This window comes from Scleropages formosus, chromosome 1, assembly GCF_900964775.1.
Source record: "Scleropages formosus chromosome 1, fSclFor1.1, whole genome shotgun sequence".
NCBI classification, from domain to species: Eukaryota; Metazoa; Chordata; class Actinopteri; order Osteoglossiformes; family Osteoglossidae; genus Scleropages; species Scleropages formosus.
Window position 1 is genome coordinate 5,886,692 of NC_041806.1, and position 26,505 is coordinate 5,913,196.

Below are 26,505 nucleotides of genomic sequence, written 5' to 3' on the forward strand. Positions count from 1 at the left end.
TGATTTAATACCCCGAACTTCCGCGTCCCAGTGGCATTTTAACAGCAACATTCAATGATGCTGCAGCAGAAGAAGACAGGATGTGGCCCTTCTTTCTTAAGCCTGCAGAAGCACAGCTCTTACGACGAGCATAAAGCAACGCTGGTCATCTCAGTTAAATCTCTTATTTCATCTGGCCAAATACATTCCAATTTGCATGTTTATTGCTTTTCTTCAAGGAATGGCTCAACCAGCCAAGGTCACAGAAAATAAATCGACTAAACCTTTTTCAATATACAAAAAATAACTCAGGGAATTTGCCGCGGTTTTTTTTACACCATTCGCTGTGCTATTTTCTCATGTCTGCATGTCCTCGGGAAGCACCGGATTATAAAGCTCCAGAACTGCTTTGCAAGGCATCCAGTGATGAACCCCGAACTTCTGACCAGCAGGACCCTGGTACCCTTTTAAATGATTAACAATTAAGATGCTTTTGAAATTGTGTAGTTAAAAAAATACAAGCTGAACTTCCTTTGATAAATATCTGTATAATTTAGTTTTATAAATTTACATTATTACCTTTGCCCATGGTGATTTTTTGCAGTGGTTTAATACTAAGATATTCACAATGATTCACCCATTTGTAAGCAGGGTGAATTTACTGGAATAATTCATGGTAAGTACCCTATCAAGGGCACTACGGGAGGGGGACAAGCCTGGGCCCTTTAATTGCAAGGCAGTGGTTCTAATGACTATAGTACCCACTGCTCTACCTGATTGCCAAAATACCGCAGTACTTGGCTTCCTCCACCTTGTTGCTGGTAGGAGGTGACAGGAGGCATAATCCCCACTTTTTATTCTACTTTTTCATCATTGACTTTCTTTTATGTAACTTACTTTTTGTTTCCTAGCAACCGTTGCAGCAATGTTTTCAGAAGGAGAAAGTTTTCCATGTTTAGTCCAGTGTTATCAGCAGTTTAGTCAGTCAGTTTATTCTCACATGTTCAGCAGAGGGTCACAGTGGTGGCATGTTGAACAGGCCGCCCCAAACCTTCCTTTCCCTAGTAATGATCTCCAGGCCCTCTTGAGGGATCCCCAGACTTTCCCAGGCCAACTAAGAGATATTGACTGTCCAATGTGTCCTGGGTCTGCTCTGGGGTCTCCTGCTAGTGGAACATGCTTGGTATAGCTGCACTGGGGATCAACTTGGGCTCATTCTTATGACATGTTCCAGCCACCTCAATTGACATCTGTCAATGCCTGCCACAGAAGACCAGTAATAATTCACATCTTGAGTTCACATGCTGCAAGCAATACCCACTGATCATTCCTCCACGTATTGCGATCATCCCCAACGTAAGCTTTGAAGTTCTACGGTAGGACTACTGAGTCAGTAGGCAATGTCCTCTTGAGTACATCGCAAACTAACTCTACGAAGGCTGAGCACTCAAAGGATGTTTGCTGCATACCCACAAATAAGTGATTTCCTGAGAACATTTCAGTAGTTTAGGGTGCTTGAAAGATTTTGCTGTAGCTGTCCAGGAACAGATACAGTACATGACAGATGCCTGCTGCAGTTGTACATTAAGCTTGTTGGTTTTACTGCTTCATTGATTAGGAGGACTCAGTTCATCTTCTCGCCAAAATGAGTGCTGAATATGGTTGGAATGTTCCCAAGTCTTCATGTTTTAATATTTTTGACACTTTTGTCTTCCAATGGCGTTACTATGCTGCAACACCCTGGCTGACCACAATTCCAACATAATGATTTGACTTTGGGTGATGCAATTAGTAGCAAAAATACCAGCCACTAAAAATGCAAAGTGCTAACCATCTATAACTACTGACTGGAATAAATTAAAACTTTTGGAAAAACACACTGCTTGTGTTGCGCAGTCCAACAATGTTTCTTTGAAAAAGTACTTATTTAGCCTTTCACGTAGCTAAGTTGCTCGAGTAGAAAGACTCACACTCACACCTAACGTTTTGACCCAATTGGTCAATGTCACCGTAACATCTGTACTGTATTAACATCCATGGTCTTCAGTTGGATGCATCTCCTGGCGTATCTTGTGCCGTTATACCATGTCTTTGCTTCCTTTTCAACTTCTCATTCACAGGCATCTCATCAAGAGCTCACTGATCAGCACCTTAACTGCAACAACAATCTCAATGCAGGATCCAGCGAAAAGTCAAGTAAAATGTAAATCGGTATGGGGGGGGGGGGGGGGGTCATGTGGGAAAACAAGACTCATGAGTGTTCTTGCTCCCACCTTATGTTCAGTTATTTCCCAAAAAGGAAACAATACCTTTATCAACTGCATGTTTTTTATACTGATGGCCTATTGACCTATTGAACCAGGTCCTTGTGTCACATGAAGTATAACTCAGGTACATATGAACACCAGTGGGCCCCCGTGGCAGCAGAAAAATGAAGTTTTAAAACCACCATTTGTGGCTTTTGTAAGATGGGCCAATTCTTCTAGTTTGAGCAAGCATGATACTAGAAAACAGGAAAATTCTGAGAACAAAAAGACGTACACGTGCAAAATTAATATCACCGCATTACATTTTGGAAGCCAAATGAAAAATATTCACAGGCAACTCTTCCTCCTCCAGATTTATTGATAGGTTAAAATTAAATGTTTTAAGGATTTCAGTTGCATTAACATTCCCACTAAAAAACTGAGTACAAGCAAATGATATTTTAGTCTAATTAATATTATACAAAAATAACATTTGATTTATGAAAACATTCTTGCTCCTCAATCTCAATTTTTGCTTTATAAAACCTTACCCAACAGAGATCTCCAAATTCTGCCAATGATGCAAACTTTTGTTTCATACAAAACTGAACTTCTCAATTTGTTTTATCAAATCTCTATAATTGATGTAGGCATTTTAAATTCAGCCTTTATTTTTTTTTTTAATAAACCGAACATCCTCATTGCTTAAGTATCACTTGCAAGGCCCAGAAAGAGGTGGATAAGACAACTGTTACCCATAACCCCCCAAGTCACTCACTCTTTGGCCTATTCCTATGCACCCCACTTCTATAGAAACAGGAAGTCCAGGCTTCCATCATTTCATCCTGCCTCTGACACCGAGGCTGACACTTGCTGGCCCGATTAGGCCTCTCCGGCACATTTGTTCACACTTGTTTAATTATCCCGGCCCTCAGGTGGCAGAGACGCAGGGTTCTTGAGCACATCATACAGAACACCACTACCAAACTAAAACCTTTTTGTGTATTGAAAGCAGAAAGTCCAGTTTTTTGTTTTCTACCCTTTCCTCCTTTTACATCAAGTCGAGGGCGCGTTGGCCGGCGACTAGCCTCCCCATCTGCCAACCTTTGGCCAGTGAAGAGGATTCAGAGAAAAATGACACAACCATCAAATCAGAAAAAGGAGGGGCAATGGAGGGAGGGGACTAGGCTGTGGCTTCAATGGTGCACTCCTTGGCCAGATGCCCTGTCTTGCCGCAGTTGTAGCAGTTGATCTCACTGGCCTTACTGCACTGCACCGCCACATGGCCGATCTCACCGCACCTAGCAAGGATGGAAAATGAGATTCAGTTCTAAAATGCATTTTGAGCTGAGTGAAGTTTCTAGGGTAAGCCAAAAATTAAATTTCTTGTGCTCAAACACTGCTTGTGCTGCCACCTTGAGAAGTATCCACCTGTGTGCAAATTGCTATCATGTGACCTGCAGATTAAGTAATTGAACCGCAAGCTGTATCTTTTCAAATGATTTGAAAAACTTTTTGCTATAGAAGGTCCAACAATTTCCTTTTTCACCAGAAGTGTTTTTCAAGGGTAAATTCCAGATAAAAACTACTATTCACATTTTCCTGGAGGGCTAATAGTGTAATACAAACCACTTCCTCCATCTTAGTCTTGTAATGTGATCACTTGTACAAGTAATTGTGTGAACATTTTCAGTCAAATTGCTTCTTGTAGGGAACAGGTGATATGTTTATGCTAAAGAAAGCTGGAGATGCAAGAACCTCTTAAGTTTCACTACGCCCAACCAGACAAGATGAGCTTCTGGAAACAAGGTGGTACACAATGCATTAAATTTGTGTCAACTCAATGACAAATCTTAACATATTCAAGGACAAAAAGTTGTTTCACCCCAAATTTACCTGTAGCATTTAACTTTGTCACAGAGCTTCTGAATGTGACCAAAGCCACCGCAGGAGTAGCACTTCTGCTCATTAGCATGGTCGCAGTCACGTGCAACATGGCCAGCCTTGCCACAGTTGTAGCAGCACTGCTCACGCTCCCTCTTGGGTTCCTTACAGTCCCTAGAGATGTGGCCGCTGCGGTGGCAATTGTAACAGGCTATGGGGGGTAGGAACGCAGTCGAAGGTTACAGGGCAAAACAAGTTCAACAGCCATGCTATAGAACACAGTAACAAGCACTACAGACCTGGCATTTTCCCCTATCAGCTAAACTAAAAGATTAACTGAACAAACTAAAAGGGTACATTCATGTAAAAAAAAAAAAAAAAAAAAAAAAATGCAATCAAGTGTCTTCAATGGGGAAACAGTCAAGTTCCAGATTACTCGGAAAGAATCCTCACCATCCTCAGTCTGTTCACAATCCCTGGCAATGTGACCTTGCTCTCCACAACGGTAGCAGAAGAGATCTGGGGGGGGGGGGGGGGAGACAGAGGTCCCATTTAAAACATACAGTCAAGTCTCCAAACACTGGGCTAAAAAGGGAAATGAAAGCACAATTTCACAAAGCCCAAGATGTGCTCTCGCACCTTTTCCTCTCCCGCGGCCCTTGCCGCGCCCACGCCCCCCATTGGGGCAGTTCTTGATCCAGTGCCCAGAGCGGCCACATCCAAAGCACTCACTGCTGCTGTTCTCCATTATTTCAGTTTTGCTTCTGCAAAGAAGAACCAAAATTAGACCACACTTTTGTTGTAAGATGACAAAACCACAATGTGGACACATCAGTTGATGGGACCTTACGCGTCGCACTTCTGTTTTCAGGACAATCCCATTTCGGTTTCATCATTACTCAAGCCTCTAGCTTCTCTCGCCTACACTCATTTGCGAGATTTGAAAGCTGCAGATGAGTCACTGCCGAGCAAGACCAAAGGATTTAGCTTCGCAGATTGTTAACGTGGCTCAAAAGGATCTTTTAGTCATATATCCAGCTGCAAGTAGGTAAGAGCTCAGAGCTGATCTTTCTCATCAGATTCAGCTGTGTGACATGAATGGGTATCAAGAAGCCAACACAAATGTCTAACTTTGAACAGTGTGATTGTTTTTGCCCATACTTGGAGCACCCCCCCTCACAGTTCAGTACATTGAAAATGTACAGCAAAGGCTAATGGCCTTATGACTGATGGGTGCAAAGGCTTACTGTCCAGTTCTAGCTGAGAAGCTAAGCCACAGGACTCGAGCCAAGATGGCCACCAGTCACGTGACCAGTGCGCTACCACGTTAGTTCACCTCTATAAGTGGCCTCAGGTCTAGGCGCAGCTACTATTTATAGGAATCAGAAAGCCGCGAAAGCTCAGGAGTTGTACTTGCCATGATCCCGTAAACAAATCTATGCAAAGAGAATTCCCGGCGAGTGCCTTTTTGGACCAAGTTTGGTTATTATATTAGTAAATTCTCTACCAAAAACACATTTTTAAACTAATTTTAACATACTCGCAACAACATTAATGTAACCATGAGAAAGAAGGTTTATTTGCACGCTGATATTTGTGCAGCCTGTTAGGCTTACATGAAATTGTTGTTGTAGGAAAAGCGCCTGGCGCCCTGATGATGAGACGATACGGCCAGGCCAGCTCGGCTAACTAACCCGGGGTGAAGGGAAGGGGGGAGGAAAAAAAAAAAAAAAAAAAAAAAAAAACGTGGTGGGCAATGTACGCACGTGCGGCGCAAGGGAAGGGTACCGCGCAAAGTTAACTCTGCCACTTGCACTTCCTTCGCCGAACCGCTGCGGACCGGTCGGGTTCCGCGCGGCCCCGTTGCCCTCGTGACGAAGACCAGTAGCGAAGTTGGCGTCCGCCCACCCACGCCGCCGCAGACCTCATATCCCCGCATTTCTGCTGCTTTCCAACTAATCATGAGAATGCAGCTTTTCCAATTTCCACTACAATTTGTGCATTAACGAGGCTTGCATTTTTATATTTCCATTACACGCTTACGCTGATCACACGACACGAGCTAAGCTGTTTTTCCCGCGCGGGGTAGGCCGTAGCCCTATGATGTTTGCTGCCTACTACCTTAATAAATTCTTTTGACAGCTTTTCCTTTTCGCGTGACCTTTGTTATTGCATACTTAGTGTAATAAAATCCCTGCAACCTGGCACATTCTCCAGATGGTGACACTTACCACGATATAACTCCTGGTTATCGCGCCTTGTGCTCCTCACTGCGTTACACGCGGACTGCACACGAGCAAGACCCTCCTCTCCGCCCACGAACGCGGTACACGTACACTCCTTTCCTGTGCACGAACGTTCTACTTCCGCTGACGTGAATGGCGTTGGGCGGGCATCCAATTGTTGGCCTAGAATCGTGAAATACCCCGCCCCCTGTGCTGTCCAGCGCTACCGAATGAGCTCGCGACCGCACAAAGTGCAACGACGCCGAGCACGAATGCTGACGGCCTGTACCTCCATTTTATAACAAGTAATGGTAGCTCGCGGAAGTGCTTTAGCTGTGTCGCAGCTCCACTCTTAAAGCAAGATAAATTCAGTTTCGACAGCGAGCATGTGTGCTATTTTAATAGAAAAGATATTGGAACATTGGCATCATTAAAAAGGAGTCGTATTTGCAAATCTGAAGGGATGCAATTTTGCCTTTTCCCTCACACGCACGTGGAATTTGTTAAATGTATTAACATTAATTCTTTTCTGATATGAAAAGAAATACAGCAAACCCCATAAATCAATCACTGTTCCCTTATGGCTCACAGAACTCGGTTTGGGGCTCAATGAGCGTGACTGTTCTCTGAAACAGTGTCTGTGGGGGAATTGAGTGTTGTGGAGGCATTCCAGTATTTTCATATGAAGAGCTGTTTGTGTAATTGCTCTGTGTTTCAGTACAGAGTAATACTTGGCTATGAAAATAATAAAAGTTTGTATTTTTATTTATTAAAGTGTTCCTGAGGTTTTTTTGGTCAGTGACCAAAAATAGCTGTGTAAAGTTATGCATAAATAGTCAGAAATAAATGAAGTTTGCTCCATTCTCATTGGATTCATAAGTGGCCTTACTCTTCAGCCTTGTGCACTCAGGCCTGTCCAGTCAATAATGAACAAGACTTTACCTGCTTTTCTGCCTCCTCAATGGTGCAACGTTTTGCCGTGTTTACTTGTCTGCCTTATGTCCAATTTAAATCACTCGCTGTCCACAAAATAAATGGTTCAAGGGTAACATCAAAATATTTCCTGTTCTTCTCTCGTGCATGCCTTGTCTGCTTTGTCTAACACTCTCCGTGGTACGTTGGGACCTTTACATATTCCAGGTTTGGCTTCCAATTTCCGCAGCACTCGGTAGCTCAGTCCCTCAGTACTTTCAAATTACATTTATCTCAACATTGGTTTCTCTGCTGGAAGGAATTACTAATAACTGTACGTAAATCAGTCACTCGAACACAGCTGGGAGCAGAAGTCTCTTCAGAACTCTGGGACTGTTTGCAAGCACACATGCTATGTGACAATCTGTAAAAGTTTAATAATACACCTTAATCCCTCAATTTATTCATGGGTTAGGTTCAGTTAAAAAGCTTGAGATGAAGCTATAATGAAATGAACATTTCCTTTAAGACTTTTATTTATTCTATTTTCATAACAGCTCATTAAATGCAGGGTCTCAGTTTTCATCTATACTGGAAAAACTGGGCGTGACGGGACACCACGTTTTGGATAGGACAACAGGTTTGTTTCATTACCTTGTATTAACATGAAGCAAGCTAACTCTGCTTTAGTTAAGTTTTATGTAAAAATGAATAAGATATAAAGAAATAATTCCACAACCTACTATTTAGCAGTGGGGGCACGGTGGTGCAGCAGGCTTGGCCCGGTCCTACTCTCTGGTGGGTCTAGGGTTCGAGTCCTGCTTGGGGTGACTTGCGACGGACTGGTGTCCCACCCCCCTCCAGCCTTGTGCCCTGTGTTGCCGGGTTAGGCTCCGGTTCACTGCAACGCTACTTGGGACAAACGGTTGTAGACATTGTGTGTGTGTGTGTGTTCTGCTTCATACTGGTTCCATACTGCCTCTGTGCATCAGATGGCACGAAAGAAGGAAACAATGGAGGGTAAATTGCAGCGCAATCAAGAATTGTGTAGTGAGAATGTATTAAAAAGTGTTTTATCTTAAATTCTGACTGCATGTCTCAGCATAATCTTCAACAAAAGTGGCCATGAGGAAGAGACCAATGTTATTTCTGGATCCATATACAGTATGTACATGGAAACACATGTTTAATGAGCATGAATTTGCATTTAATTAAAAAAAAAAAAAAATATGATGAACGTGCTGTTGTCGAGAAACAAGCGAACATTAGTTTCAATCTGTTCTCCTCATTATTATTTTGTCATGGTTCAGTGGTCCCTACACACAACAGGAACTTCACTGAAATGGCTGTTTTATACTCGAGCGGTTTTCACGGATCAAAATGAAGCTGTAGATAGCCCTGAAACCGTAAGCTCCTGAAAAGTAAATATTCATGACAGATACAAGTGTTATAACCTAAAGCCAACTGCCTCAGTGAATAAGATGTAGCAAAGGATGTATAGTTTTGCAGAGTGTGCAGCTCAGGATGAGGGCATCTATTAATTATGTAAATAATAATGGTATAAATTATTAAATCTATATGGAGTACTCAATATTCAACTAAATGCTTACATTAATGATATTGTAAGGACATGGTTCCATTTGGATATTTAATTCAGGACAAAGCTACCATAGTACAAATATGAGCTTTGTTTTGTTGACATTGTTTAGAATCAAGTTGTTCTCATTGTTTAGAATCAAGTTGTTCTTATTCAAAGTCCTGTGTGAAACTGACTGTTCGTACTTCAGGTTATATTTTAAAAGGTGAAGAACTAGTTAACAACTACAGGTTTTTATATAACCTCATCTGATTTACAGCTGATTATTAACTTGACATCTGCCATGTTTTTTAGTTTATTTTATAATTTTTCATTTCGTATTTTAGAGAAGTGTTACATTTGCTATACCTTAATGTCAAATACATCAGTTGTATTTTCAGTTGTGAGTTATACTCTTCTATGTAAAATACTCTGAGATTTATTTTCTGAATTTATGATGTATCAATAAGATCGGAATATCCCTACCCCTCAAACTGTCTGATGATATTACAAATAAATGAGGGTCAAAACAATGGCTTTCCCACACAAATTCTAATACTATGTTTGTGACATCCCTGGTAACGACCCTGAAGGCTGCCAAGGAGTATACACTCCTGGGAGCCTGGAGGCTGTGTTTATCTAGGAAACATTTTAGCGATGGAGCCAGCTGTCTGAACCATCCATTCTACATGTCAGATCAGGAGATCAATAACTGGAAACATCCAACCTTACGCAGCTCTTAAGGACATCCTTCACACTGCAGCAGAAGCCGGAGACATTTCTGTACGTGCGTGGACTTTCCAGTTAATTTCACATATTTTGTACAGCATAAAACAAAGGAAGAAGGTATGTGACATGATCATTAGTATATTTAGTGAAGAATGTAATTTGCATACTTGGCATATGATCCATATTGTTTTAGTCTATATTCTGTGTTGCTGTATCATTGCTTTTTTTATAGCAGATCTCTGTTCCCCTACCCAGGTTGCTTTGAACCTCTCGAAACAACACGGCAGCGTGAAGAGGCAGCCTCGTAGGCACACCTTAAATCCCTGCGATGTGTGTGGCCAAGCCCTCCCCTTTTCTCCCACCCTGAACATGTGAGCTTCTCATTATTCCCCTTCCTTCACACGAGGTTTTACAAATTTTAAGCGGCCTCTGAGCACATTTTAAAATGAGCATTTATACGATCAAACCAGAAAGCAACGTCTGCGAGGACGGTCAGACAGGAATACGATATTAGTGTCACCACTGAGCACATGGGATCTAGAAGCCTTTAGGCGACGGAGTGTGTGGCAGCTTCTGGAGATGGATGTTTGCTCCCTGAAAAATATCTAACAGCATTAATGGTCGCGAGCAGCGGGTGGGGGAAGAGTGGTTTCTCCCCACATTAAATGTGTTAGACAGATCTCTGCTCGGTTCCAACTGTCTACACAACGGGAACGCTGTCCTTCATGGTGTCACCTGCTGCAGCTACTTCAGGTGAGTGCCGGACATGCCAGACTGAGCACACCGGCGGTTAAAAAACAGGCCGCGCACGGTTCCTTTGAGGGGAATCTGGGAGTCACACGGATCAGGCATCCGATATCTGCAGAATGCAACACAATTATGGGGAGAGAATCTCTAGATTCCCACCTCATTACTAATTTCTGCAACTCAAATTTTACTTTCGCTTTTTTCTTACTACGAACCAAAAATCAATGGTTTGCTTTCGATCGTCACCTTTAAGACTAGGCAAAGGATATCACATTTTTGCAAGAACATATTCTGTTCTTAACATAGGATACTGTTTAATTTCACAGTATTTTTAATATACTGTATGTAGAAAACAGTATTAGGAAGAATTTCCATGCCTTTTCAAAGGTGTCTAGTAAATGTAGCAGGAGGATAGTGGTTACAGCTGGTGCCTTTGGATGCAAAGGTTGCGGGTTTGAATCCCACCTCCAGCTGTAGTACCCTTAAGCAAGGTACGTACCCTAAATTACTCCAGTAAAAATTGCCAGCCGTATAACAACGTAAATAATTGTAAGTGGCTTTGAAGGAAAGTGTCATGGAAGAGTGACTGTAGAGACACTTTGCGCTTCCGCGGGTTGCACTGTCTTATTCTGGCCGCGAGATGGCGCTTGTGCCTCTGCTGTGTGACGAGGGTCTGCAATACTGGATATTCTTGATTTTGGAAGATTCTAATATTTTAATGTTAACGCGTGTGTATTTTCCAGGATCCTAGTCAGTGTCAGAGTGAGAACAGGAGGCAGGTCGGCGATTAAGAGACCTGTCTAGAGGGGAAAATGTCGAGCATCGATACAACATCTTATCTACCTGTTATAGCGTTATTTCCATTTATTTATTTACTGCCGACACTTTTCCTTCAAAAAGACTTACAGTAGTCTACTTACACTTATTTACCCATTTATTTATACAGCTGGGTAGTTTTTTTTGTTGTTTTTGTCCACGGAGCTCGTGCCCAGACGCTAATGGATGATATATATATCTATACACTAAAATAATACATATAACAGACGTTTTGTATATGTAGTAGCTGGATTTTTTTACGTTAACCGGATGCGAGCGGAGTGATTCATACTTGTACTAAAAAGCATTAATAAAAATGGAAGGATTTAATGTAGGGAGCGCGACTGTTTTGAAAAAGGTGGGAAAGAGTTTAGTGTTATTTGAAGGGGGGGGAGAGAAAAAAAAACGAACTGTGATCCGGAACCGTAACTGTGTGGTAACTTGATATTAGAAATGATATTAAACGTCCGGTTGCTCGAACGCCACGGCCACAGAACTGGCCCTTCACACACGGGAGACGTGGAAAACGACGTGTCAGGATTACGGAAAACGCACAGACAGGTGTGTGTGTGTGCGCGCGCTGTACTGCTAAGTGTGAAGAACGGCTCATTTCTTGACACACACACGGTCCTTCCAAAGATAGCCCTGGGCTTCGCGTGTAAATTTTTTTTTTTTTTAAAGCTTCTCGCCACATGATGTGACGCTCGGAAGGTGTCGCCAAAGGGGACGCGTGTTGGTTTGTTTCTGTTTTTTTTTTTTTTTTCTCTCCTCAGTCCAAATGTGCGCATCGCGCCGCGGCGCCGAGCGCAGGGAAAGTCCCGAACTGTCCGGAAAACCGCGGGATCCGAGGGAGAACGCGGCCGGGCGGCGCTCGCGCTCGCTGCTGGCAGGGACTCGCGCGCCGCTCCTGCGCGGACGAACTTCCACACGCGATGATGTCACCCGAACTCTCGTGCTGCTCGTGGCGGGGCTGAGCTGAGCGCGCGCGCGCTCCGTCTCCGGGTAAGTTGTCAGCGCGCGGCCCGCGCTCTGACTGACGCCGACTCCAACAAACACACACACACAGCCATTTTCATTTAGGGAAAACTTTTGAACGTAACGTGTCGTGTGTGAAAGTTCTGGTTATACCTGGAGTCCGGGCGCAAGTTCAAGCTGTGGATTTTGTTCTGGCAGCACGCGCGGCGCTACTCCGCCGCGTCTTTCTCTGCCGCAGCGAAACAGAAAACGCTGTGTGTGTGTGTGTGTGTGTGTGTGTGTGTGTGTGTAAAAACACGCAGGAAGTTCCTGCGCGAAGCTCAACTTGTTCGAGCTCCCGCAAAAGAAGTTTTGTCGCAGTAGCCGTCATTTCCAGCTCCACCGCACACGCGCACTCGCGCACACGAGCGTCGGTGGCGCGAGCGGCGAGCGCGCGCCACGAAAAGGGACGTCGTTGTCCGCAGAAGGCTCCGGATCAGAGGTTCGCACACGCTTCTTTCAGACGCGTCACGTAGAATCATGTCAGCTGTAATTGCAATTAAAACGGTGTAACTGGCCAGCAGGTGGCGCAGTGGTTACAGGTGTTGTGTAATCTGAAGGGGGTTCGAATCCCACTGCTGCTGAGTCTGTGATCAGTGTAGGTCCCATGAATTGATGCAGTGAGCGTGCCCTGCTGTATGAAGGGGTAAATCACTGTAAACTAACATTATAATTATAAAGGCAAATGAATGGTTAATAATAAAACAGTGATTAATAATAATTTGTTGGATGCAAAGGCTGCTTTGGAGTCGCTGCACCGTAAATTGCACGTCGACTCCGCAACCTCATCTTTTTTTGGTGCTTCCAGTTCCAGGCTCTGCGTGGACGCTGTGATTATGATGGGCGATATGATTTACGCCGACACCCGCCAACCGCGAGGAGATCGTTTAAAGGTGATCTGTAAAGTCTGCATAATAAGATAGGACGAGCGTTTTAATCTGCAAATTCGACTGCAGAACTGCAGCGTGTTGGAAAAGGCGAGGGCGGTCCTACGTTACGTTGGTCCGAAAGCGTTGTGCAAATCGAGCAGGGCTTGGAAACGCTCGCAAGGCGTGGGAAGGCCCGCGTTGGGTAGAGAAGCTTTGTTTTCGACGGGCGCTCCTGTGTACCCAGACACCCGAACCCCAGACCGTTTGTATGTGGGGGTTTTTAAAAAGATGGAGAAAATTAAAAAAAAAAAAAAAGTTGCATGAGTGAACGTGCAGCCTGTGTGAGTGTGAAGGTTGGCTTTGTGCGCTGGGGCTGCGTGGTGTTTGTACTGAAAACAAGCTGGAAAGAGGAAGGCGCACGGAGTACAGAGGCCGTGTTTATAGTATACAGACGCTTTCTTGAGCGGAACCCGGGGCCCGAGAGACGGCGCTCCTCTGTATGGTTCATCCGGACCCGTACCTCTGCCTTCAGGGCTCCTGGTCCAAAAAGGCTGAGACACACGATTGAACCGGGGTTGGGGTTGGGGTTGGGAACCCCCCTGCAGCATCGATGGTGTCGGGTGTTGCCCCACAGCGCGGTGACCGAGACCTTAGAGGTGCTCGTAGACCCAGGTGTCGTGTCCGTGGCCGAGTCCAGTTAGGATGCTCACCTTCGGTGGGATTCCGTGTTTCGATCCTCGGGAAATGCAGCGTCACGGGTGTTTTACACCAGCTGGCTTCCGTTGCAGCAGCGTTTTTGTCGGCAAAAGTGAGGTTCTTCTCTGTAGAACAGAAATGGACACCGAGGTGGGTGTCGTCATATTCGTTTTTTTTATTCCCTTACTGATGCATTTTGTCCAAAGCGACTTACGGCTGTTTGGTTTTGCATACTAAACTACTTACATCGATTTGCACGTTTATACAGCTGGGTAGTTTTTGCGACACCGTTACGTTTTTTTCGGGTTTTTTTTACCCATTTATACAGCTTGGTAAGTTTTTTTTTTTTTTTTTTTAACTGGAGCTCGGGGGTATTACTACAGTCGAACTCGGGACCTTTGGGTCCAAAGGCGGCAGCAGCTCCAGCCGCTACGCCACCAGCTGCCCCTGGAATAATTCATGATAAGTACCTTGATCAAGGGTGGTACGGTAGGAGTGGGATTTGAACCTAGCTCCTTCAGTTAGAGGCAGCAGTCACTGCTCTGCTACTTGGGGGCCGCTGGTAACGTGGTGGTTGGAGCTGCTGCCTTTGGAAGCAAAGGTCACGGGTTCGAATCTCACCTGCAGCTGTAGTACCCTTGAGCAAGGTACTTACCCTAAATTGCTCCAGTAAAAAGTACCCAGCTGTACACCTGGGTAAATAAGTGTAGGTGGAGTGATTTGGGAAGGTGTTTGAAGAACAGGATCAGCTAAATGAATAAAAGTAAATGTACTGGAGCTTCATACAGTTCTTGACCTTAATGTTTACTGATACGATCAGTGTTACTATGCAAGTTTTTAGGCAATAAAGTGTGGGGCTGATGTCATGCCTGCTGCGCTGGCTGTTTTTCAGAGTCGGACTCGGTGTCGTCGGCCAACCCTCCGTAGCAGCCGGGAGGAGCTCGGGTTCGGTCAAACAGGAAGAGCTCTTTGGTTTTTCTTGGACTGCGTTGTGCGCCGGCCCAGGACCCCGAGACGGAGCCGACTTGGGTCAGTGTGGAGGACGCGGCGATCCTCCGCGCGCGGGACTCGGCGCACGTAGCTTCCGCCCGTGCGGCGTCGGGTGGAGAAGGTGCCGAGGGCGTCGCGGCGATCGCTCGTTCGTCCTTTTCGCAGGGGCGAGCGAGGCGCAGCGGCCACGCGGTTCTCGCGATCATCGGTCGCTCAGCTCGTTGGCAACGCGCAGGAAGGCCGTGCCGTTTTCTGCAAATGCCAGCTGTCTTTTGAGTCGCAGATTCGTGTTGCTGTGGTTAACCTTTCACCCCCCCCCGCGAAGCTCAGCGGAGAACTATGTGGGAGCCGGTATCTGTTGGAAAACCGTAGTGTCTTTGATTATCATACGGACCGTTCCCCCAGAGCTGAGTAAAACTTTTTATATCCTTAACTTTGAAACTGTATCGGAATATTTTGACCCGCTGAGCACTAATGATAATTAACGACAGCTTACAGACCTCTTAAAGCGAGAAAACTCGTCCCGTACTGCTTTATTCCTCTGAAAGGAGGTTACCGTAAACCGTGCCCTTCTCGTGTCATGTGTTCCTGCGTCGTTGTTTTGAATGCAAATGGATTTTTTTCTCTCTCTTGTAAGTTCTTGTTTTCATTTCTGCTTTTACCACGCAGCCTGTCGCAAGTGCCGGTTGCCCTTTAGGCCAACGTGTTGGGCTTTCGCCATTGCGTTTTGGAAAGGAAGCGTTTGTGCTGGCCACCACGAGCAGGCCCATCCAGCTGGTGTGTGTGAGCGTGTCTGTGTGCGTGTTGGGGGAGAGGACAGGTGGAATATAGATGTGTATGGTTGTGGTGCAGTAGGTTTGCCCAGGTCCTGCTCTCTGGTGGGTCTGGGGTTCGAGTCCTGTTTGGGGTGCCTTGTGATGGACTGGCGTCCTGTCCTGGGTGTGTCCCCTCCCCCTCTAGCCTTGCGCCCTGTGTTGCCAGGTTAGGCTCCGGCTCCCTGGGACCCTGCTCGGGACAAGTGGCTTCAGTGTGTGTGTGTGTGTGTGTGTGTGTGTGTGTGTGTGTGTGTGTGTGTGTGTGGCAGAAAAGTGACCCATAAAGGAGTTGGTTTGAACAACATTTAACCCGCTTAAGGTTCTTTTGCTGCAGGTTGGGCTATGAAGTGAAGGATGCGCTACTGTGATCATTAAACGTAACTGAAAAGACCATGTTTTGATTATATTTGCATTTTTGCACTGACATACAGTAGATTTAACTGGTTGGTGTCGTTACTGATGATTCATCCGTCCCTCGTAATTTGAGACGGATCATTACACACAACTAGACGCCTCTGAATTTTAGCCACAATGCAACAATCTTTGAAATAATGAACGAGCGTGCAATTCAAGTTTACGTACTTGTTTTTAGTGTTTCAGATGTATAACAAATTTTTATTTCTGTAATATACAGTGTGGTGGTGGTGGTGTTTTTACCTAGCGGTGGTTTTTTGACATTGTGTGTGTGTGTGAGATGTAAATGATTTTTTTGCTGCTTTGCCTGCTCTAAGTCCTAGATTCAGGAGGCTTTCGGGACACTTGACCTTCTGCCAGGCTGACCTTTGGTGGAGACGGCCTGACCTTGGCACCTCTCGCAGCGGCGAACAAGAACCAGACTGCCTCGTTTGAGTCTGGTTTACGTGTTTAAACGAGAGCGTATGAGACAGGGGAAAAATGCATGTGCCTTCCGCTTGGGTCCGCCTGGCCCTGCGCTTTAAATCACCTGTGGAACACCGGTGTCACATTTTTGGCAGCATCCAGAGAGGGGAGCCAGATCCAGCCGTCCGATCTCGTTCTTGACATCCAACCGCTCATTGGCCCGTTTCTGTAGAAAGGATCGGCAGACATTATGACTCTTGACCAGTCACGATCCGTCGTTTTCAAGGCGCGCTCATGGTCATCGTGACACTTTTCATAAACACACCTGTGATCGAACAGGGTCTTTAAGGGAACTAACTCAGTCTTCCATTTGAAAGGGTCAGTCGATCACTTTGTTTTCCGACTTCTGGAAGGCTGAGCTTTTCTCTGTGTGGATTTTTAAAAAAAAAAAAAAACGCTTATTCATTTAGCTGACACTTTTTTTTTTTTTTTTTTCCCCCTTCTCCTCCCTCCAAAGCAACTTTTAATGATTTTACTTGATTATACAGCTGGGTAATTTTTACCTGAGCAATTTTAGGCTAAGTACATTGCTCGAGAGTACTACAGCTGTAGGAGAGATTCGCAGCGGCAACCTTCGGATCCAAAAGCAGCGGCTCTAACCACTACCCTACCAGCTGCCCCTTTTAATAGTCGTGGGTAAATTGGTGAATATGAATTGCGTTTAGTGTGTGAGTATGGTACTTTGTTTAATAAGTGGTTGAATGACTGTGGGGAGTTTTTGTGTAGTATATCAAGCATCGTAAGTTGCTTTGGACAAAGTGTGAAACATTGTAAAAATGTAGTTTATGACCACTTGTCGAAAAAAATGTATAAAATATACATAAGAAAAAAAAAAAAAATGAGCCTGAAGTGGAACTGAAAACACGGTTTGCCAGACAGGAACAACTGAAAAATGTGCAGAAAAGAGTTGATGCTTATTTTGTGTCCATAACCCTTGCAGTGATGCTTTTTTGATTACAGGTACTGGGGAGGCTGTGAAATAACACAGGTGATACAGAGTCAGGTACAGTAGGACCCATGAGTACATGTCTCGACCAGAACAGACCCGCCAAGCGCTTGTCTTAGTAATAATTTATTGTACTGTGTTTGCTAAGTGTTTTGCATAAGTCACTTTGACGGTGTCCCGGTGTGTAAATCTGTACCACGTTGAGCATGAAAACTTCCGTTTGTTTCCGAAATGTGTTGCGTCAACGCTCGTGCTTTGCTCTGTCGATTTCGTTCTTTTGAAATAATTTAAAATGTTTCTTTTTTCACTTCATTCACATTTCAGATTAATAAAGGCAGCTTTTGATGCCAATGGAGCACATTCAAGGAGCACTGAAGACCCTCAGCAATGGGTTTGGGTTGAAGGACTCTGCATTTGAGGGTCCCTGCATGTCCCCGACCGTTGGCCAGGGATTCACCTTCCACCGGCGCTCGTCAGATGAGGGCAAGACTCCTGACTCCAAGACAAGCAGCACAATTCGGGTTTACTTGCCTAACAAGCAGCGCACAGTGGTTAGTCGTAGCCCATGTCCTACCTGTCGATGCACGTGATGTGCAGAACCATAAATTGCACTCGCCGAGATGGTCACCGCCTCGTACAGGAGCGTGTAACTCCTGTTGGAAGTGATTGAGTTCCACATTTTGGAGGGTGGCGACATTTTCCCATTTATTAATCTATTTTCCTTGCTTATTTATTTTGTAAAATTTTTATGCCTAGTGGAGCAAACATGACTTGTATTGACCCTCTGAACTGATAGCTGTCAGTAAAGCTCATCCGAAGAGATCGGGAGCATGAGACTGACTTCAGGTCACTTCCGTGGTGCTTACAGCTCTTGTCCGGTGTTCCCAAGTGCGGGTGATGGAAAACACAGCGACAAACATCGCTCGCGTTTATGGGTTGAACCAGTCGACAGTCAGCAACAAATCGTAGTTTGTGGCGATGACATACTTTAATTTTCATTTAAAATTGGTTTTAATGTAGCTTAAAGTTAGTAAACATGTAAAAATGTTACAAAGTTTTTATTGTAGCTATATCCAAGACTTTAGACAGAACCCGACGCACAGATGTATTGCGTATTTGTTTTGTTAAAATTTTATTAGCTGTGACTCGGTAGGGGGAAGAAGATGAATTTGGAGTTTCAAAGAAGTCACACTTTTGAGAAAAGCCTTCTTGTCCCAGATGTGTTTGTAAACGGAGGTGCTGGTGTAAGTGGAAGCGGGGTGGCAGTGTTCGTAAAGACCTGAACAGTTTCTGTGCGGTTGTCGCTTGTGCCCCGCAGGTGAACGTCCGTCCAGGCATGACTTTACACAGCTGCCTCATCAAAGCGCTCATGGTGCGGGGCCTTCAGCCTGAGTGCTGCGCCGTTTTCAGGCTCCATCCTGGCCAAAGGAGGTGTGTTCTCTGTGTCGGATCCAAACCCACGCCGTTTCTGTTTCCGCTTGCGTTTTCTTTCGGAAACACTAATTTGGTATGATTAATGGTTGCTGTAACAACTAATAGCTCCTGTGCGCTCTCTGTGATTAGCGAGACGTTTCGTTCTGCTGTCGAAGCCTTGCCATCTCATGACTTGCTCAAGTACTTTCTTTAGCCCTCCAGTGGTTTACCTTCCCAGAATAGCCGGCAGCGTGTGGGTTTGGATTTAGAACGGTACTGGCGCTGTGCTGCTTTTGGAGTGATCTTACCGGGTCTCTTCCTCATTCCATGCAGCAAAAAGTCCCGCGTGGACTGGAGTACGGATCCCGTGTCGCTCGTTGGGGAGGAGCTGCTGGTACAAGTGCTGGACCACGTACCTCTGACTACGCATAATTTTGTGAGTCCCCTGAAGTTCAGCGAACGGCCCAATTAGTATGATCGCTCACACCGGGCGAAGGACGTTCCTAATTATTCCCGTTTCTGCTTCTGCAGGTTCGGAAAACATTTCTCAAGTTGGCCTTTTGTGACATATGCCAGAAGTTCCTTTTAAATGGTTTCCGTTGCCAGACGTGCGGCTACAAGTTCCACGAGCACTGCAGCACTAAGGTTCCTACCATGTGTGTGGACTGGAGCAACATCCGGCAGCTGCTGTACGTTTGCCCAGCTCTGCGTGGCGCCGGGGGATTGCAGTTTGTCTCTGTACACTAGTCCTTCAGATTCAAGCACCTTTACACTTAAAGAAGACGTGGCTGTAGACGACTGACACTTGAGGTAGTTGAGTTCGACCCTCGATATCTCGTTTTATATCCAGTTTGACCGAGTCACTTTCTGGTGGTTGAAAGGTGGGTAACGCCACAGTCCTCCAGCAGTCATCGTACATCGCAGCTGTTGTTTGCCTTTCACTTTCTGACGCTGAAGGTAACTTGCTCTGCGTGCATTTCATAATGACTTTGCTGTCCTTCCCCAGGCTGTTTTCAATTCCAGGAGAAAGCGGAGGTCCTTCTCTCCCTCCGCTGACCACACGTCGCATGCGCGAGTCTCTCTCCCGATTTCCGGTGAGGTGAGCCCCCTTCTTTCTCGAGGTTCTCCGCTATTTGTGTTGGGCTGTCCAGCTCGAAGGTGCGTGTGCTCTTTGGTGACTCCTCCTAGGGATGAAACCCAATCCACAAAGTCCAGGTACAGTTTTGAGAACTTGCTTGCAAAGACCAGCTTTGCTCCTCTGCCAGACGATTCAGCAAAGTAAGACGGTAATCTTCTGTTGTTTAATTCTCATGTCGTTGGTCTTCTGGGCAAAGTGGTCGTGAGTGCAGCTCTTAAAGGGATGAGCAGGCAGGTGGCGCAGACCACACGCAGTTCCAGCACTCGCAGTAAGAATATGTCAGGCATCTGAAACTGATTGGTTGCAATAACTTCTCTCTCCTTGGTTTGAGCTCTCTCCCTGAAGTCGGCTGTGGAAAATGCAGCAGTTAGAGCTGTTGATCTAAGTTTGAGTCCCGCCTGCTGTTTTAATACCTTTTGAGCAAGGTTTTTACCATAATTTCTCCAGCAGAAATTGCGCAGCTATATAAACTGGTAATTAATTTGTAAGTAGCTTACCATTTAGAGACAAGCATCAAGTGAATGAATAAATCATTAATAATAATGACAGGTAAAGAGCTAATAGAGCTGTATGAGGGTACGGTTGAGCAGCATGTTCCTCCCGATGTCTCACCTTGCTGCTGTTCCACGTGACGCTGTTTTTCCTTCAGCTCCCAGCACCGGCACTCTACACCTCACGCCTTCGACTGCACTGTTCCTTATCCGCCGCCCGGAAGCGCTCTGTGCCAGAGACAGAGGTCCACATCCACCCCAAACGTCCACATGGTCAGCACGAACATGGCTGTGGACAGCAGTGTGATTGAGGTATATGAAGAGCCTTTAGCGTGGTGAAACCCAGTACTCCTTGAAGTCCCCCAGTAGCAAACATTCGTAGCTGATACCAGATATGAAATATTAGTTTTCCTTTAAACGAATACCACTTATTTTGTTTTAACCAGTTTAAGCGAGACATATTAATTAGCTCTGATATATCAAGATGTCAGCAGTCAATTTTGGTCACGTTTTAGTGTTTTGTGTCATTGCTGTTATTTTACTACTACTTACTCATAAAAACCGAAAGTAATTTTCGGCTTTGCCGTTAGTGATGTGTTTGCAGTGGCTCCTGGGTAGCATCTGTCTTTCCTCTCCCGATTCTTGCCTTTGTCCATCTTCCTTCCTCTCTTCACTGTCCCATACGTTGCGATGTGCTGGGGAGTAGCTAGATTGCCTGAACGCTTCTCCCAGCTCCTGGTGCCGCCGCTGTTGCCTCAAGAGAAGAGTAGGTATCGTTCGCGTCTGCAGCACCTTGTGTTGAAGCCTCCACAAAGCCCTCGACGAGGGGAAAGAGGCAGCCCCGTTGGCTGTATGTCTCATTTCGGGGACGGAGAACGATCTGCTCTCGAAAGGAGCCACGCAGAGATGTTTTGGTTGACATTCTTGAGAAGGATGCGTGAAAAAAGTTTACACTTGAATACCTGCTGCTGCCATTGTGCTCTTTTTCCCTTCCAACAAGGCTCAGTGTTTTTCCATGATCAGTCACGCATCCTGTAGCCATTACAATGTTAAGGGACCAAGAGCCAAACACCGTTAGAATGCAGTCAGCAGTCCTACCCACCATTACCGCATGTTCCAGAAGGCATGGGTGATAAGGCCATTCGGGCCATAGGTGTTGCACATTTTCCTTGATCTTTTCAATCTTGTGATTTATTTCTTTCAGTCTCTTATTTCCTACCACATTTTCCTTCTCACTTCCTGTTGGCAGTGGTTGCCGTCATTTTTCCTTGTTGCTTTAATGATGTCATTAAAGAGCTTAGTTCATTACTTGAGTTATGTTTTTGTGGCTGGGAGGTAAATGCTCCAAATATATATATTTTTTTTAACCTTCTCTCCGTTTTCCATTCCATTTCTTAGAACGCAATTCGAGTACACGAATCAGGTGAGCCACGCGATTGCCTGTCCTCGAGTTGTGCAGGACCCTAGAGGCTGCCGGGTCCCAGCTGAGTAAAGCATCCGCCCTGTCCTGCAGGTGCTTCCCCAGGCCACAGCCCCACTGGATGGTCTCAATCCAAGACCCCAATTCCCACGCAGAGAGAGAAGGCACCGTCCTCCAGCATACAGGAGAAGCACAAAATTGTGAGTTTGCACTGCAGTATTTTGAAATGGCGCGACGTATTCACCTGGTAAAACTCTGATGCGCAGACGTTGTTCTTTCTCTAGAGACCGAGGGACAAGAGAGATTCGAGCTACTACTGGGAAATCGAAGCCAGCGAGGTGCTGCTGTTGTCTCGGATCGGCTCGGGCTCCTTCGGGACTGTATTCAAAGGGAAATGGCACGGTAAGCATCGCGGGAGCCTTGGCGCGTTCCGGATTCGTTGCTGTTGGCTCACAACGGGTTGCTGGGGCCGTGCGGAGAATCTCCCTTTGCGCATTTTTCCAGCGGAGTAAACAGAAGCGTTTTGACAGGTGACGTGGCAGTGAAGATTTTAAAGGTCATGGATCCTACACCAGAGCAGCTCCAGGCATTTCGCAACGAGGTGGCGGTTCTGAGGTGAGAGCTGTATACATGGGATCACCGGGCAGGGCTTGACGAATGAGATGTTTTCTAAGCGAAGGAGAAGTTCCGCGCAAAACACTTTTACGCGGGATTTCTTAGTGTGCACCCTTTGCCCCAGAGCTTGTTTTTCAGTGCGTCAACCTGGCGTCTCCCCTTCGCTGCAGGAAAACGAGGCACGTCAACATCCTGCTCTTCATGGGCTACATGACAAAGGACAGCCTGGCCATCGTGACCCAGTGGTGCGAAGGCAGCAGCCTCTTCAAGCACTTGCACGTGCTGGAGACCAACTTCCAGATGTTCCAGCGGATCGATTTCGCCAGGCAAACAGCACAGGGCATGGAGTGAGTCTTCGCTAGTGAATGACACCCCTTTGGATAGCATCCGAGAGCCACCAGCTTGCACAGCCGCTGTCAGTCGCAAAAGGATTTTTAAGAAATTTAAAACGGTCAAAATATAACTGTAAATACACCCGTTCTTTGTTGGTGAAGTGTTGGCCTGCAGTTATGTTGAAAGGACTGATTTGGTCTCTAAAATAGCCTTTTGTCTGTCATTATCTTGAAGCTATTTACATGCAAAGAACATCATCCACCGGGACATGAAGTCGAACAGTATCCTTTTCGTAGTGGCTTTAACATGGTGGCCGCAGCGTGTCTAGGAGTGTGGCTGGGACGCACTGCACTGTGCCTTGACAAGATCACAGATATTTTTCTGCATGAGGGCCTCACGGTGAAGATTGGGGACTTCGGCTTGGCCACAGTGAAGGCCAGATGGAGCGGCTCTCAGCAGGTGGAGCAGCCATCGGGCTCCATACTCTGGATGGTGAGTCTCGTTTTCGCCACACGCTCCAGCAGCTCCTTGCAGACTTTTCATTCGCAGTAGCTGAGAAGTCCATTGTGTTCAAAACTCTTCATTATAAGGGGTTCTTGATGTGTGACGGGCACTCTTGGTCACTGTACAGACGTTTTTGTGTTTACACGTTACTCAGAGCTGCGTTGTCTGGCACGTTAAGGCTTCGTCCGCTCGGTCATATCGTCGCAAGCGAAGTTCGGAAAAGTGAACTTTCGCAGACTGATCAAAGACAGACCCTGCTGAGTTGTTGGGTGCTGTACCTGCTGCAGTGGTGGTGCAGCCCTCAGAGCTTGGTGTGCTCTTGCCTCTTCTCTCCAGGCTCCTGAGGTCATTCGGATGCAGGACAGTAACCCCTACAGCTTCCAGTCAGATGTGTACTCCTACGGCATAGTGCTGTACGAGCTGATGACTGGAGAACTGCCCTACTCGCACATATCCAACAGAGATCAGGTAACAAAAAAAAAAAAAAAAAAAGTGGTGTGACACTGCTTTATCTTTTTCTGCTCTGAATGCTGGAATTTCACAACGTGGCTCTAAGTGGAACGGACTGTTGACACAGCACCCTTCCTTAACTTTACTCACTTGTGTGCATGGTCTTTTGGCTAAAATGGGTCAGTCTCCATGGATACAGCTGAGGCTGCCAAGTAAATGTAACTGTGTTAAAAAATGTTGAAGAGGAATATAGCCACCTAAAGTTGCTTCATTTTTTTTTTGTCTCGGTGTTTGTGCGTGTGAATATTTATCACTCGGCATGGCATCGGGAGGAGTAAAAACAAAGCCATGCTCAAATATGTAACCTGCAGGCTCTATGTGCAGGCATAAGTAACCTGATCCATCTGCCCCGGGAGGCTAAAAGCGGCTAAGAAGCCAAGCAGCACCATCATTATATTTATCTATAATTAACCCACAGTGAGTTTGCGGCCTGGCTCACCTTGAGCTGTCTTTTTATGGAGCAACCACAACAGCTTTGGAGAAAAGTAAGAGGTGCTTCTGAGCACATATGAGCCCAGCAGAGCTGCTGTTGGACGGCTGCTGCTTGCGGCCTCCTGAGAGATCTCGGTTCCGTTGGGCCGATTGGGGCCGAGCAGTTCAGCATTGACTGGTTCCCTCTTAGACACCTGCTGCCGCAGGGCGAGCTTTGCAGCGCATATCACCTTCTCATTAGCTCTTTTGGCATGGCTGAGGTTTCCTTCAAGAGCCCTGATCCCATCCACAATGATGACGCCCCCTTGAGGCTCCACTTCCCGTCTTCTGCAGGCTTTTATTTGTCTGCTTATTTGTTGGTTTGTTTATTCATTTAACTAAAGCTTTTCTCCAGAGTGAATTACCACATGGCATTTGTATACAAGGCTACTTAAAACGATCAGTTTGGTCATTTTTACTGCAGCAGTGCAGGGTGAAGGTACGTAAACCACTACACTACAGGGTAAAGTACCCAAACTACCGCTGTAGGCAAGATTTGATCCCAGGTTCTTTCTGTTCTAAAGCAATGGCTCTGACCGCTACAACGCTTGGTGCCCTCACAGGTTTAGGCAGGAGAAGTTCTCCTGGAAGGAGAAGGCCTTGTCTTCGAGCAAGTGTTGGCGTTGCAGTTGAACTCTTGTCTCGTTCTGGCTCTTTGTGCACAGCCAACAGCCCCCGCACACCTCTCTCTTTTGTAGATCATCTTCATGGTGGGCCGTGGCTACCTGTCTCCAGACCTCAGCAAGCTCTACAAGAGCTGCCCTAAGGCAATGAAGAGGCAGGTGGCAGACTGCATCAAGAAGCTCAGAGACGAGAGGCCCCTCTTCCCTCAGGTTCACGCTCTTTGGGATCATTCTTGAATCCCCTTGTTACGTTAAGGAATGTTGACTTAATGATTAAAATACTGACTTCTAGGTACTTTAACCTTACTGTTCTGGTCAAGGATTGATGGTTTGATGGATTTCACCATGTTGAGGGGCTTCTGGATGACGTTGCTGATCACAGGTGACTCTTCGTTGTGGGTTGCAGATCTTGTCCTCCATAGAGCTGCTGCAGCACTCGCTACCCAAGATCAACCGCAGTGCCTCGGAGCCGTCACTGCACCGCGCCTCGCACACCGAGGACATGAACACCTGCACTTTGACCTCCACCAAGCTGCCCGTCTTCTAGGTCCCAAATAAGTTGAGAAAATGGACTCGACAACAAAGGAACTGTGCAATTAGGAATGAGTTCGAGGGATTTTATAGCAAAATTTCACCCTGGAACACCAGAGAGCCTCAGTAAAGGAAATCCAAGGATACTAGCTCTAGCTGTTGTTAAATACACCTATTTTACCCTACCTTTCCTGGTTTCTTGGGTCTGCTATGAAAAGTTTTTGTTAACTTTACAACAGGAGTGAAATGAACCCTGAAATCCAGCCCTGCACCTTTTCCGTGTGTCTCAGCAGCTGTTTCCACTGCATTTCTTGTTTGATTTACTCCAGTTTGCACCTTATTCTCCTGTTTTACTGTTCCTCCCTTCTCCAGTAAGTTGTCAAGGTTGCCGTGAGTATCATCAGTGGGCATTTTCAGCGGCTTACTAACCCACTGCTAAGTAAGCGAGTGCGATGACATTTGCCCTTTGTGAGCCTGTCCAAAACCGTCTGTCCTCCTGCATTCGTTTGCAGCTTTGGTTTGGTTTTGGGTGGTTCTGCTCATCACGCCGCTGTCGCACACGCAGCCCTCGCGGCAGTCATGGCCGACTTGAAAGCACAAGTTGGGACTGTTTCATTATCGTCTTTTATTTGGACTTTAATAGGTTTCTGTCTGCTACAGCTCTTTAGAGAGGTTAAACATTTTATTGTAAATCTGGAGGCGATGTTGTTTTTCCGTTTAATTTTAATAAAGTAACAAACGCTTGCTGCTGTGGGTGTGAAAATTGTGGTCATCTATTCCCCGACACTTTTTTAAACCCATGTTTTTGGCTTGGCTTTTCAAAGCTACGCAAAGGGAATGCTGCCTAGCGACACTTTCACAGGTGTATTTGCCTCCACCGTTGTGACCTCCTTGACGGTTAAATGTTGTTGCCAGTGGAGGTAAGTCGTACGAGGTTTAGATCTGCTTTCTCCCGTTGTCAACTAGCTTGCGGTTCAAGAGTGTGTATTCTATCAGTGTGCTGAGTTGAGGCCAGCAGCTGGGGACTCCTATCAGCGTTAGTGTAGTGGTCAGAGCGCTTGCCTTGCACTGCGTTTGAATCCCACTCCTGCTGTGGTACCCTATACGTATATTTCTAGGTGGATGGGCGTACA

General features: G+C 45.9%; 2 protein-coding genes across 6 annotated transcripts; one reads left to right on the top strand and one right to left on the bottom strand.

Moving 5' to 3' along the window:
* Window positions 1-2,584: 2,584 nt before the first annotated feature.
* Window positions 2,585-6,449, bottom strand: cnbpa (CCHC-type zinc finger, nucleic acid binding protein a). The gene is made up of 5 exons (XM_018737548.1): window positions 6,341-6,449; window positions 4,749-4,873; window positions 4,563-4,628; window positions 4,122-4,320; window positions 2,585-3,526 (listed from the first exon to the last, which is right to left on the bottom strand). The coding sequence occupies exons 2-5, from the start codon at window positions 4,855-4,857 to the stop codon at window positions 3,409-3,411; spliced, it is 492 nt and encodes a 163-aa protein (XP_018593064.1). The 5' UTR covers window positions 4,858-4,873; window positions 6,341-6,449; the 3' UTR covers window positions 2,585-3,408.
* A 5,147-nt stretch (window positions 6,450-11,596) lies between these two features.
* On the top strand, window positions 11,597-26,111 carry raf1a (Raf-1 proto-oncogene, serine/threonine kinase a). 5 transcript variants are annotated; one of them, XM_018737583.2, is made up of 21 exons: window positions 11,597-11,675; window positions 11,888-12,116; window positions 14,586-14,722; window positions 17,338-17,380; window positions 17,648-17,874; window positions 18,642-18,754; window positions 19,070-19,172; window positions 19,268-19,425; window positions 19,743-19,835; window positions 20,524-20,677; window positions 21,072-21,131; window positions 21,764-21,788; window positions 21,879-21,985; window positions 22,070-22,187; window positions 22,316-22,400; window positions 22,571-22,747; window positions 22,968-23,014; window positions 23,107-23,225; window positions 23,574-23,705; window positions 24,917-25,051; window positions 25,248-26,111. In XM_018737583.2, the coding sequence occupies exons 5-21, from the start codon at window positions 17,668-17,670 to the stop codon at window positions 25,386-25,388; spliced, it is 1,974 nt and encodes a 657-aa protein (XP_018593099.2). In that variant the 5' UTR covers window positions 11,597-11,675; window positions 11,888-12,116; window positions 14,586-14,722; window positions 17,338-17,380; window positions 17,648-17,667; the 3' UTR covers window positions 25,389-26,111. The 5 variants fall into 5 exon arrangements, with proteins under 5 accessions (XP_018593099.2, XP_018593097.2, XP_018593102.2 ...); XM_018737581.2 differs by lacking the exon at window positions 14,586-14,722; XM_018737586.2 differs by lacking the exons at window positions 14,586-14,722; window positions 21,072-21,131.
* Window positions 26,112-26,505: the final 394 nt, after the last annotated feature.